Source organism: Montipora foliosa, chromosome 3 (genome assembly GCF_036669935.1).
Source record: "Montipora foliosa isolate CH-2021 chromosome 3, ASM3666993v2, whole genome shotgun sequence".
NCBI classification, from domain to species: domain Eukaryota; kingdom Metazoa; phylum Cnidaria; class Anthozoa; order Scleractinia; family Acroporidae; genus Montipora; species Montipora foliosa.
Window position 1 is genome coordinate 7,266,541 of NC_090871.1, and position 12,241 is coordinate 7,278,781.

A 12,241-nucleotide genomic window follows, 5' to 3' on the forward strand; every position below is an offset into this window, starting at 1 on the left:
TCAATTTAGGGTTACGCTGTATACTGTCACCAATAGCAAAACTTCTGACAAGGATGATTTTAAAATTAATTTTCAAACTCTCTAAACAATTTATTACTACCAAAAGTTAAATTACACGTACACTTACAGAAGTTAAAGTGAAGGGGTGCCACTCCATACGTGAAATTTTTGGACACTTTAAAAATATGTACTGAAGAAGACAAATTAAAACAATAATTGCAATTAGATCCAATAAAAAAGTAATTTACACACAATTAAAATTTTATACATAACAAGAAAGTTAGGCCCGATGTAACCATGTTATGAAGGAATGGTCTGATTTATATTCAAACAGTCACATAAAATAGCGTAAAATTGATCTTTTTTTTTTGTATTTCACAAGATAAGCACAAGCTATTGACAGACTGATGTTAAATCTCCCTTGTGCTTTGATGCCGTCATTTCAGAAATGGAATTCAAGTTTATTGTCACGGATCCTAAATAAAAGGTCAGTTTCATTTATAATATTTTTCAATTCAGCCCAAAATGACAGCTGTAAAACCTGCTACAATAAACAGTATTATGCATCTTCTGACCTCATTTTCAGCTAACCTCTTCCTACCATTTTCATACCCACCTAAATTCAGCTCTACTTTAGAAATTATCTACAGGTCAACTGGATGCAAAGCTCCATTCATTCATTCATTATAAAATTCAAGAAACTGAGAAAGAAACTTGAAATGCCTCAAAGATAAGGTACGTATTAAGTGGTTCACAATGAATTGACATTCAGATTCCATGTTCACAAACATGAATTAATTTTCTCAAGTAGAGCGCTGATATTGCATGTATTAATTAAAGTGTGAACTTAAGTTTTTCCTTGAAAATGATGATCAAACTGGAAAATGAGAACAAAAACGCATGGTTGTTAAGCATTATTTGTTCCCTTTGATGACTGTAACCTGGTTATAATAAACCCAAGCATCGTCCAAAAGGGACAGAGGCAGATGCTAGGGACTCCCTGCTGCTACAGGCACGTCTCTAGGTAATTCATTCTTAGACACACATCTGAAACTTTAATTTATTCAATACAGCCAGCATGAGATGGGGGACATTCAAATCCCTACCTGGCCGGCCTCACACCTAAAGCCTTGTTTTTTCATTTGAATCTCCATCACCTTTGAAGGATGTTTAATGACCTTGCAAAAAATACAAGACAGTATGGTCCAAAGACAACAATGGCACAAGAATCTCACAAAGTTGAAAACAATAACATTTAATTATTATCATAACATTTATAGCAAAGAACAGAATTTAAATTACTCACTTTGAGAATCTTGACTTCTTGAAATGATCTGTAGATTCTTAGAAGGCGCTCCAATAAATACAGAATAAGTGGTGCTATGACAAATTTCCATGTCTGGAGAAAAACCAGTGCAATAAACCACTTTACAGTTCTTTGCTGAGTGACCTAGCCAGCCTATGAATGGCTGCAAGGCTGCTGGTGACCTTGTATTCATTTGATACAGACCCCACTGCTTTTATCAAGTAAATTGTGTTGTAAGTTGTAACTCTAATTCCTATAATATGACAGTTAATTTTTCATTTCAGTTAATTATTTTTAACTACAGTAGGTAATTTTTTTTAAACTCTAGTAGCTTTTTATATCAACTGTCCAGAAAAGGGATTTTCCTTTTGTTTTTGGAGTGTAGTTAAAAAGCTACACTTGAACTAGTGGTTGCCTGCCTTTGGGCGACCAAGTGAGTGAGTGAGTGATTTTATAAAACAGGGGCTTGGTTTTTTTAGGGGGTCTAAAAAGAAGAAGCCATTTTTTTTTTATCTGTTCTACTTGTCCAACGTACCCCTCCCTGATCTTCCCCTTTGCCTCTATCCTACCCCACCCTTTCTTCACAGGTTACCTTCCAAGTAAGGGGAATAATACCCCAAGTATATCCATCCCCTCCACAACACTTCTCACAGACATTTCATACTTCTCAAGACTTTCCTATTTACTCAGTCTCATACACCTCCTGGATTGCTAACTATTTCAAATAAGCCAGTGCATAACCCTAAAATTTGTTGGTTTTTGATAGCACTGGAGAGAAAAATTTTATCCAGTTCTTGAAAATTTTACCTAGTTAAAAATAAAATCACCTAGTTAGAAAAAAACTAACTAGTTAAAAATAAAATCACCGAGTTAGAAAAAAGCTAGCTATAGTTGAAAATGAAAATTAACTGAAATGAAAAATTAACTGCAACATATACATTAACATTAATTTTAAAAGCACAAAGGTTTTTGTCAAAACAAGGTCACCAGCAGCCTCACTTACTCTATTCTTAAGCCAGGTAACTTTAATAGCAACACCTGTAAAAATAATCTATGGCAAATTATGAGAGATTCATTGAATGAAATAATGTTATTACATTATTTTGCAATTAGTGTTAATGTCTCAAGCACATACAGTAACTGTTCCTTTTGTGTGAAGAGTTTTCCAAAGTCTCTTTTTTGTTAATATAAAGAACATGAAAGAACTACAGGTCTTCTCAGATCACCACTTGCTGGTATTCCCTTAATAAACCGCAGGTCCCAGTAACTTCACACAGTTGCAATGTAAGCTTCATGTATCAGTTTGTATGTAGTGCACTTACCAATGCTCCAGGAGCAGTGAATTGTGGTCTGATTAAGTAACAAGGATGTGCGTGATTTTCCCACAGCTTTACATCCATGCAAATTTCTGGATCATGTTCATCCACGTTGGTTTGGTAACGTAATAGGCCCCTGAAAAAAATAATTCATATAAACTCAAAAGAATATCAAGGCACAATGGAATAACAAAACAGCTTTAAATTAATATCATTCTGGAGAACTCACCCAGTTCCATGAATCACAAGGCAGGCAAAGAACACAACAAACAAATGGTGTGTGAACCAAAAAATCTCGAAGTACGATCTCCTGGAATTAAAAAAGAATCAGATTTTGCTTCAAAGGATTAAAAGAGCCATAATTCTTTCAACCCAAACAAACCATTCAAACTACTACAAAAACTGACACAAACCGACCACATACAGCAACATTCTTGTTTTGTTGAACTGAACACTTGAATGGATATTTGTCTTGAAAGGAGTGCCGTATTAAATTAAGCAGACAGGCCAGGAGTTTACAATCAACTCACTTGACTGTTTAATTCATTTGATAAAATGCTTTACATTACACTATCTACCTGATTCAGAATGGCTTATAATCTCTTTCTTATGATGTCAACGTCATTTAGCCTTGCTCTCTTAGACTAATAAACATGATTCATCACAATAATTATCTAGAATATTCCCTCCTTACACTTTATACCTCCCTCCAGTGACTTTCCCTACTACAAATTACCGGGTAATAAGAAAATCAGAGAAAGTCGACCATTCGCATGTACTTTTATTTTCTCTCGTTGGTTTTAGTTTCTTTAAAAAATTAATATACTTGTCTAGAAACTTTGATTATGTATAGGTCTGAGTCACAAATAACACTATACCTGCCAAGTGTCACGCCTAAGGTGTTATTGTCATGCCTGCAGATCGAAACCTTCGATGTCACGCCTACTCCCGCCTGTGTTCCAATTTCTCATGCCTCGTAGAAAAGTTAGAGCCATTACAGCATTGACTGACACATTTTGAAAAAAATTGTTAAAATCGAAAACATTGAAGTTTTTGATCTGCAGGCATGACAATCACACCTTAGGCGTGTCACTTGGCAGGTATAGTGTTCTTTGTGACTCAGACCTATACATAATCATAGTTTCTGAGTGAGGGTTACAAGGAGGTAGTAATATTATGAACATTCTATCAACTGTCACCAAATGCTCTTTTGTAGTCACATAATGTTGTTACAGGTACCTTATGAGTTCAGTTGCTGATGAGACCATTAGAATTAGAGCCAAAGTCATGATCAAACCGGACACTCCAGCAACTGGAAAAAAGGAAACATTTAAAACCCGAATTCCAAAAGAGGAACTTTTTCATAGTTGGCTGGTAACATAATGATATGACAGAGCTCACCTGTCTTGAAGAGTAATGTTACAGGATCCTAAAAATAAAATGTGACACTTGTTTATTTATTTATTTATTTATTTATTTATTATTTATCCATTTGCCTTAGATACATATTACAATGAAACGGACCAAGGAACACATTAAATTTAAGGGCTTGAGGAAGGCTCAGGAAGCCATGGAGGCTTATAAGGAGAACTCCCTCTTATTAATCACAGCAAAGTTTAACTAAAAATGGGAAAATAGGGACAAAGAAAATACAAGATGGTTAAAAAAAAAATTTTAGAAAAAATTTATGGAGCAATATCATGAAACTAACAGGATGTACGGATAGTGTTGCTCATAATATTATTTCACCAAGTCTGATTTTTTTTTTGTTTGATTTTTTTTCCAACTTTATTGGAACTCGGGACTTTTATTGGAACTCGCGGATTCAGCAGGGGAGAGCATGAATGTACAGGTGGATCGAAGACCCAATTGCAAGGCACTAGAAAACAACAACAACTGTTACAATAATTTCTTCAATAAGGACACCGTTATTACATGTATATTACAGCTAAACCGGCAGTTTATTTATCACCGCCCTCCTACATGTATCTATAACAACTTGCTATAGTCAGGCCAGTTGGCCATCGAAAAGAAACCCCAAAGGGTTCCACTGGGATTAAACCAGAAACAACCCAGCTGCTAGTCCAAACAGTACTAAGTAAACCCAGGAACCACAGATTACAACTCCAGTGCCCCAACTATGCAATCATGCCTTCCACCTGACCTGATAATTTGCCTTAATTGAGGAGCAGGATTATAATTTTATTTAATCCACACTAAACTCTCCTGATTATAATTATAATTACTATTAATTTTGATTTCAACATTGCCACCCACTCCCCTCCTTTGGAGATCCTCTATTATTGATCCACAAAGTCTAATATTCGCAAATCTTACCAATCCAGGTTTTCGTACAGGATTGAGCCATGGATCATCAAGCTGGCTCAGTCGTTGTTCCAGCCTTGACACATCATTTTGTGAAAAGCTCTCTGTTAGATTCGTCAAGTTAAAACAATGTCCACAAACATGAACAACTAAAACAAAACGAAATAATTACTTGCAATAATTGCTACTAATGCTTCATTAAGTGATATATATATAATATATTATGAAATTTCAACCGAGCTGTTGGGGGCTGGAGAATCTGCGAGCCAGCAAACCATGCGAGCGAGCGAGCCATGCAAATTTTGCATTTAAGTCTATTAAGCACCTGTTTCAAATAGCGCTGATCACTAAACACAGTTATAAGTCTATAGTAAGGTGCTTAGGGTTAAGGTTAGGGTTAGGGTTAGGGTTAGGGCCGGCCAGGACCCGAACCCGGACCACTCGCTCCGGAGTCGAGCACACTAACCATGAGGCCATCGCGCCTCCCGTAAGTCTATAGTAAGCACCCATTTTAAAATGGTTAGCTGTCAATGACTGTGTGACTCGCAAGTTGACTCGAATTTCTCCCCATGTTGGTTTACATGACTCGCAGTCATGGCTCACATAACTCACAGTCATGACTTGCGAAACCCTTGACTGTACAATTACCGGTACTTGCTCTACTTGGTCCCATGGATTTTGGGAAACAAGGGAAGAGTGCTAATTTGAGCTGGGGAACAGGAGAACAAAGCCAAACTATCTTTGGGAACAAGGGAACATAAAGCATAAGCCACTTTTAGGTATCAAAAAGCTGAGAGCAAGTTTGGAAGTATGTAACTTCAGGAAAAAGGGAACACATTCAATCAAACTTTTAAAGGTAACAAGGGTACAAGAAACCCCCCCCCCCCCCCCTTCTTCCCCCTGGGAGGACCTTGTCCAAATTTTGCAACTTCAAGTTCTGTCATGTAAGAGCATAGGCAGCCCAAGTTCGCGTCACTAGGGAGCATGTAATAATTGATTACTAGTGGGAAGATGACCTTTGAGTGCAAGCGCTGTTGCGTTGCAGGCGGCCGTTGAGAATTTAAACGCGTTGTAAGACTTTGTATGGGAAATAGAATACCGTCGATTATGAAGCCTAAAAAACGCTCAATTTAATGTTCATTCAATAAAAGGGATGAAAATGACTCACCTCTGGTGTATTCTTGTGCCTTTTGAAGCTTATTTTACCGTTTTGGGAATTCCATGTTTTCAATGTTCTAAGACAAAGTCAAGGCTACACACTAAGATTTCGACCGTTGTCAGCTCCATGGTTACGAGAAGCCGCTGTGGGGATGGGGTAAGTGTTGTACATGAAATGACTGTACCTTGTCGGGTGGAGTTGATTTGACCTCGGACCCAAGCTCCAACCGTTAAATTCATCAGCTATTGTGTAATTGGAAGCAGAAAATGCTCATTTCCAGCCAAGTGCATGGGGATTTTTGACAACGAAATTCACCGAGGTTCGCAAAGATGTGGCTTTAGCTTTGCGTGAAAAAATTGCGGCTGGGATGGATTTTCGAGTCGCAAACCGCCTCTGAGATGACAACGGTCGAAATCTTAGTGTGCAGCCTTGACTTCATCTTAGAACATTGAAAACACGGAATTCCTGAAACGTAAAATAAGCTCCAAAAGGCACAAGTCATACACCAGAGGTGAGTCATTTTCATCCCTTTTATTGAATGAACGTTAAATTGAGCGTTTTTTAGGCTTCATAATCGACGGTATTTTATTTCCCATACAATGTCTTACAACGTGTTTAAATTCTCAACGGCTGCCTGTAACGCAACAGCGCTTGCACTCAAAGGTCATCTTCCCACTAGTAATCATTTATTACACGCTCTCTAGTGATGCGAACTTGGGCTGCCTATGGTAAGAGGAGGATGAAATAAGTTTAAAATGTAGGAAATTTTTATTATTTTATCATTTGCACTGTGGAATGCATATAAAATGGACTTCAGTAGTTTCACATGCAAGCAAGCTTGCAAAAAAAATTTGAACTCTAGAATAGGAGGCATGCTAGACAGACACCTCATTTGTGAAAAACTATCCTGGACCATTTCAAAACATGTTGTCTTTAAGAAGTCTATTAAAGAGCCCTCTCAGATAAAAGCCCCGGGCAAAAAGGTTCAGTCTGTACAAGGATTTTTTCGCTTTTTTCAAGGATTTTTTTTACAAAAAATGGACTGAGATTGAGAGATAATAAATCAATTAAATTAATTGATTTCTACATGTAGTTTTTGAACCATTACACCACTGACGCCTCAAACACCCTAGGATACCCCAAGTTCACATGAATTCAAGTAAAATCTCCTGGCGTTAGAAAGAGTAAAATCTCTTTTAAGTCTCACTACATTATACGCACTAGTGAAGAAGCAAATTGTATAAGCAGAGTACTTGTGAAAAGTGATGTTCTTGTCCAGCAGTCGCACAAAACGTCCACACCAACTATACTAAAAAGAAAAATGAAATGAATATATAAATAATTTTATCATGTTCAACAAAATTTAATATTAAACAAGGGTTATCAATGATTTGTACATTAACTACCTTAGAATCTCATGATCATTGAAGAATCTCTTTCATGAAGGATCAAATGGTCTTTGAAGACCCAAGATTAACTTTTGTAAGGATTCAACTTAATGCAATGATCGCTGTGGTAATGGTGTAATATACCTTCAGAAAGATATAATGCTATTAGTTACAGGGTAATTTTATATACAAGACAGGTATGAAGAACTGTTTCACGGTGTGTCTTCTTAATTGACTGACTGTAGAGGTGATTAATCAGCAATTAACTAAAATTACTCAGCAATGACATGATGAAATCAATAGAACAATTTGTGTGAAGGATCCCATTCACCATAAAAGAGAACGTCAAGAGAAAGTTGGATGAATTAATATTATTGTTAAAAAATGGAGTCATAGACTGAAGCAGTAACCAACTGGGTGGATTGGGCAGTTATAACCAGCTGGGTGGTAACCACCTGGGGTGGGTAGCCAATTTAACTGGGTGGGCGGTCGTAACCAACTGCATGGCTTTACCCATACCTGATGAAAATGTCAGAATCGGTGTCAGTATGAGACACGCCAATCTGACAATTCTCAAAGCCCATTTTGATGAACCAGTTGAAGAAGTGCTTCATGCAACCACAGCAATGGTTACACAGTGTTCAGGGAAGCGGAGATAAAGTGGGGATTTCACACGATACTTCTGGCAGGGTAGAACAGATATAATTATGTGAAAACCTTTTGTTACTCACTACAGCCTCAACATTATCTGGATATACCAGACTCATGTTTAAGCTGTCTTCCAGCACCTGGGAAGTATTAATAATGCACCTTAGAGATGTACTGGATGGGTATGATCGTGCATTAATTTTTTTATGAGAAGGAACTTGAGAAACTTGTAGGAGAAGAGGCTTGTTTCTCTATGAGATCAATTCAACACAGTTGGTTGACACTCAAGCATTAGGTAAAGGTGGTTCAAGCTACCAAGACTGACAACCTTCCCCGGGGGGGGGAGGGGGGTACTCCCTTATAAGGGCTTAATGGGGACGTGCGGCCAGCCCGGGTATTTTTTTCGGGAGTTTTGTCTTGAACAGGGTATCGAATTTATCATTTTTTGTCTTAATCAGGGTATCGATTTATCAATTTTTGTCTTAATTAAACTGGGTTAAATGTCTTAAACAGGGTATCAAAAATCGGAATTCTGTCTTAAAATGGGTAGGAAAATCAGCGATATTTGTCTCAAACAGGGATACAGGGATACATCGAGTACCCCCCCCCCCCGGGCAACCTTCGGACATAAAGTAATCACAACTTAACCATCTGCAACCCGACAAGGAGGCAAATGCAGTGATACCAAATGCTTCTAAAGCCACTGCAGAATGCCAGCATACCAAGCTCTCTCTTAGGACAAGAATGTGGAATTCAAATCAGATCTGACACCTGCACTTTGTTTCAGATTACTATGCTATTGTCGTGCTTTTTGCACCCTTTCCTTTTAACTCCTGGTGGCTAGGTCAGTGGGACAACATTATTTCTCTCAGAGCCTAGTTCATCAGGAGTTCTTGTAGCTCAATGCAAATTGGTTGGACCATCAGACTGGTGTAACAGGGTGTGTAAATCCCATTTCATGCTTCCCCTTCAGGTGACCATAGCAACTTACATACATTAACAAGGATATTTCAAAATGTTTTGGGAAACATATTTACAAATCCTCTACTGATTACATTGTATAGGGCATTTACAAACTCCACCGTCACAAGGTCCTTGAGAATAAGAACTCAAGTAATTACTTACATTAAGACTACTTCTGATGAAAGAGATGATATTACGACACATGGAGAGTAGCACCAACACACAATTAAAGTTTAACACCATGGCAGCACCACGAGCAACAGGTAAACCACCCTAAAAAGGTACAATTATTATTTTTACTAACATAATTTTAAATCTTTCAGATCATTCACAGGATTTGCCAATATTATATTTCGCTGCTCATTTATTCTACCATATAGCCTACAAAATTAATGTTTAAAAAATTTTTGTTGATTGATTCAAAGATCTAGCGATCAAATAAATATAATAAAATATATCATCATGCACTATCTTCGTTTTTTTTAGCTATACTGTAAGTTTAAGCTAATTTTTTCCACCTTCATGTATATGCCATAATAATAACGAGTACTTTTAAAAATGCGCCTATATCGCTTAATTAAAGAAAAGAAGGCAAGATATGTTGAGATACAATGTTATTCCAAAATGGTTATAAGTATAATAATAATTATTATTATTATTATTATTGCCATTCTCGTTTCCCAGATCCCACCGTTTCTCCTAGCCGGAGGGGCCTTTGCACAAGAAAACAAAGGGCCCTGGAGAAATAGGAAATTATATTTTTTTCATTGGTTAGCTTGCAAAAAATAAAATCTTGAAGTGGAAGTAAAACTGGTCGATGTGGCATGATGTGGTAAAATGATCAAAGTGTTTTTGTTCAAAACTATGACATTACTTGTTGCTTCTTTCTGGTCAATACGAAGGGAGACGTTCTCCATGTCCAGGCCCCTTAGAGCTTCACATAGAGACTCTTCAAATGTACTGCTTCTGAGCACCGCCATGTTTTGTGAGTACTGTTGAAAACTCATATATTAACTCTGGAACTCTAATTTTCTTCTATGCTGACCACGTAACATACGTTAACATGTTACATGCAAATATTAAGTTCTTCCTTCCTTTTGCTTTTTGCTTTTTCTTTTTTTTTTACCTGCTTTCTAGAACCTAAATTAGCCAGGGAACTAACAAGATAACCAAATGGTTCATTTAGCTTCCTTGCTTGCACATCATTATTTTTCACTAATAATTAATTAAATTCTATATATTTCCTTTACAAGATTGTAAACATCAACCAGGTACGCCAAAAAAAAAAAGATAATAAGATGATGATGATGATGATGATGATGATGATGATAATTATTATTATTATGATTATGATTAGTATGATTATGATTATTATTATTATTATTATTATTATTATTATGATTATTATATTATTATTATTATTATTATGGAAGTCCTAAAATCTGGTACTGCAAATCCAATATCTCCAGAACCCTTCGTTTTCTCGTGCAAAGGCCCCACCAGCTAAGAGAAACGATGAGATCTGGCAACAAAAATGTATAATATTGCATAATTGCATTGAACACTTAGGCCCCTTAACAACCTACATGTGCTCTGTTTTTCACACCATATAAAATTAACACTAAACTGTGCACTGTCTTACACATTTCTGTACCTTGATTATTACTCCCAAGTAAGCGTATTTCTTTGATGTTCTATAATTCATGTAGGTGGTGAAAAAACAGGATGACATTTATTGTCATCCATATGACCTGAAGACATAAAGACCAGTAAATGACAAAATTACTACTTAACCAGCCAACATAAAAATCAAACTTTGATCCCTGAGGGAAAATAAATTAGGGAGGACAGATACAAGACTGCTAAATTTGTAAAACGAATTTAACCCATTGATTCCCAGGAGTAAGACTTTTACAGATTTTACTCTGTCTAATGCCAGACGATTTTACTCCGTCAAGTGGGGCATCCTGGGAGCCTGAGCAGTGAAAGGGTTAAAGATGGCAAAACTATTCTGGGGGTGGGGGTAGGGGGAGAGGGACAGGGGGAGAGGGACAGGGGGTTGAGGGATGAGGGTAGGGAGTGAAGGATACCATAACTGAAACAACCCAAACCCTTACAAAAATGCTAAACTTAGGCCTAAACGTTATCTTAAAGCATAGTGTTCAGGCCTCAGGTTATCATTTTTGTAAAGGTTTGGAGTACCCTTTACTGACCCCACCCCCTACCCCCTACCCCCCACCCCCTGGAATAGTCATGCCAGCTAAAGATATCCAATTGTAGGAAACCGAAATATGTTAATGAGAGTGTCATTAAGTTTTTTAAACTTCTGCTGCATAGGTATCAGATATGCTTCAATGAATTTCTCCATGTGTAGCAAAGTGACACACTTAATTTATCTAAGTTTTCATTTTACTTAAAAAATTCCATGGTTAATAAGTTATGTTGTCGAATCACATGGTATTATAATCTTCAATATTATAAACAGAATATACTTGAAATGCTTTTTATCCTTTAGAAATAATGATGACAAATTGATATGTTGATCTGCTTATTAATGCACGTTGGACGGTATGCAAATTTAGTTATATTACACTTATATGTAATAAAACAGGTCCGTTACACCATGAATGATTCTGAATGTAATATGATTGGACTCTGAAGAAAGAAAGAACTAACCAACTACTTGCCTTGAAAAAATGGCATTAATGGACCATATATAGTAAACTCCTGGTTTCACCTCAAGCAGCGCAAACATAAACATAATAATTTTTATTTGTTGTAATTATTGTCCTTTTGTCTTAACAAAATTGCTTTGATGATCAATTCACTCCGCAGATTTTTGTGTTAGTTTTGCCGGTCAATGATTTTATTGGTAGAGTGAAAACAAACAGAGACATTAATGTCTGTGCAATATTCTTATGTTTTTTTAATTTGCCACTTGAGACAAGTCAACCAAATTTGACTAGGCTAAAAAAATGACAGCTTTTTGCTGTTCCTGACTGTCACTTTCGACCACCATTTTTTTTGTGGGGGAGTTACCATACTTTGTGTGTCAATTTTAAACAAAAAAATGACAATTGTCTTGAGCAGGTTATAATTTCAAAGTTACAAGATTTTCATTTCCAAAATCAACCTT

The 12,241-nt window shown here is 36.6% G+C and overlaps 1 protein-coding gene across 1 annotated transcript in view; it reads right to left on the minus strand.

The window, feature by feature from the left end:
* The window catches only part of LOC137996628 (cytochrome b-245 heavy chain-like), a 21,283-nt gene extending 10,464 nt beyond the window's left edge, over positions 1-10,819 (minus strand). The window contains exons 1-11 of the mRNA XM_068842133.1: positions 10,760-10,819; positions 9,268-9,378; positions 7,328-7,415; positions 4,960-5,096; positions 4,024-4,051; positions 3,862-3,934; positions 2,852-2,932; positions 2,629-2,758; positions 1,307-1,399; positions 1,107-1,178; positions 128-190 (exon numbers count right to left, since the gene is read on the minus strand). Coding sequence (XP_068698234.1) covers positions 128-190; positions 1,107-1,178; positions 1,307-1,399; positions 2,629-2,758; positions 2,852-2,932; positions 3,862-3,934; positions 4,024-4,051; positions 4,960-5,096; positions 7,328-7,415; positions 9,268-9,378; positions 10,760-10,810 — 927 coding nt within the window. The 5' untranslated portion in view covers positions 10,811-10,819. The remainder of the gene's footprint in view (positions 1-127; positions 191-1,106; positions 1,179-1,306; positions 1,400-2,628; positions 2,759-2,851; positions 2,933-3,861; positions 3,935-4,023; positions 4,052-4,959; positions 5,097-7,327; positions 7,416-9,267; positions 9,379-10,759) is intronic.
* Positions 10,820-12,241: the final 1,422 nt, after the last annotated feature.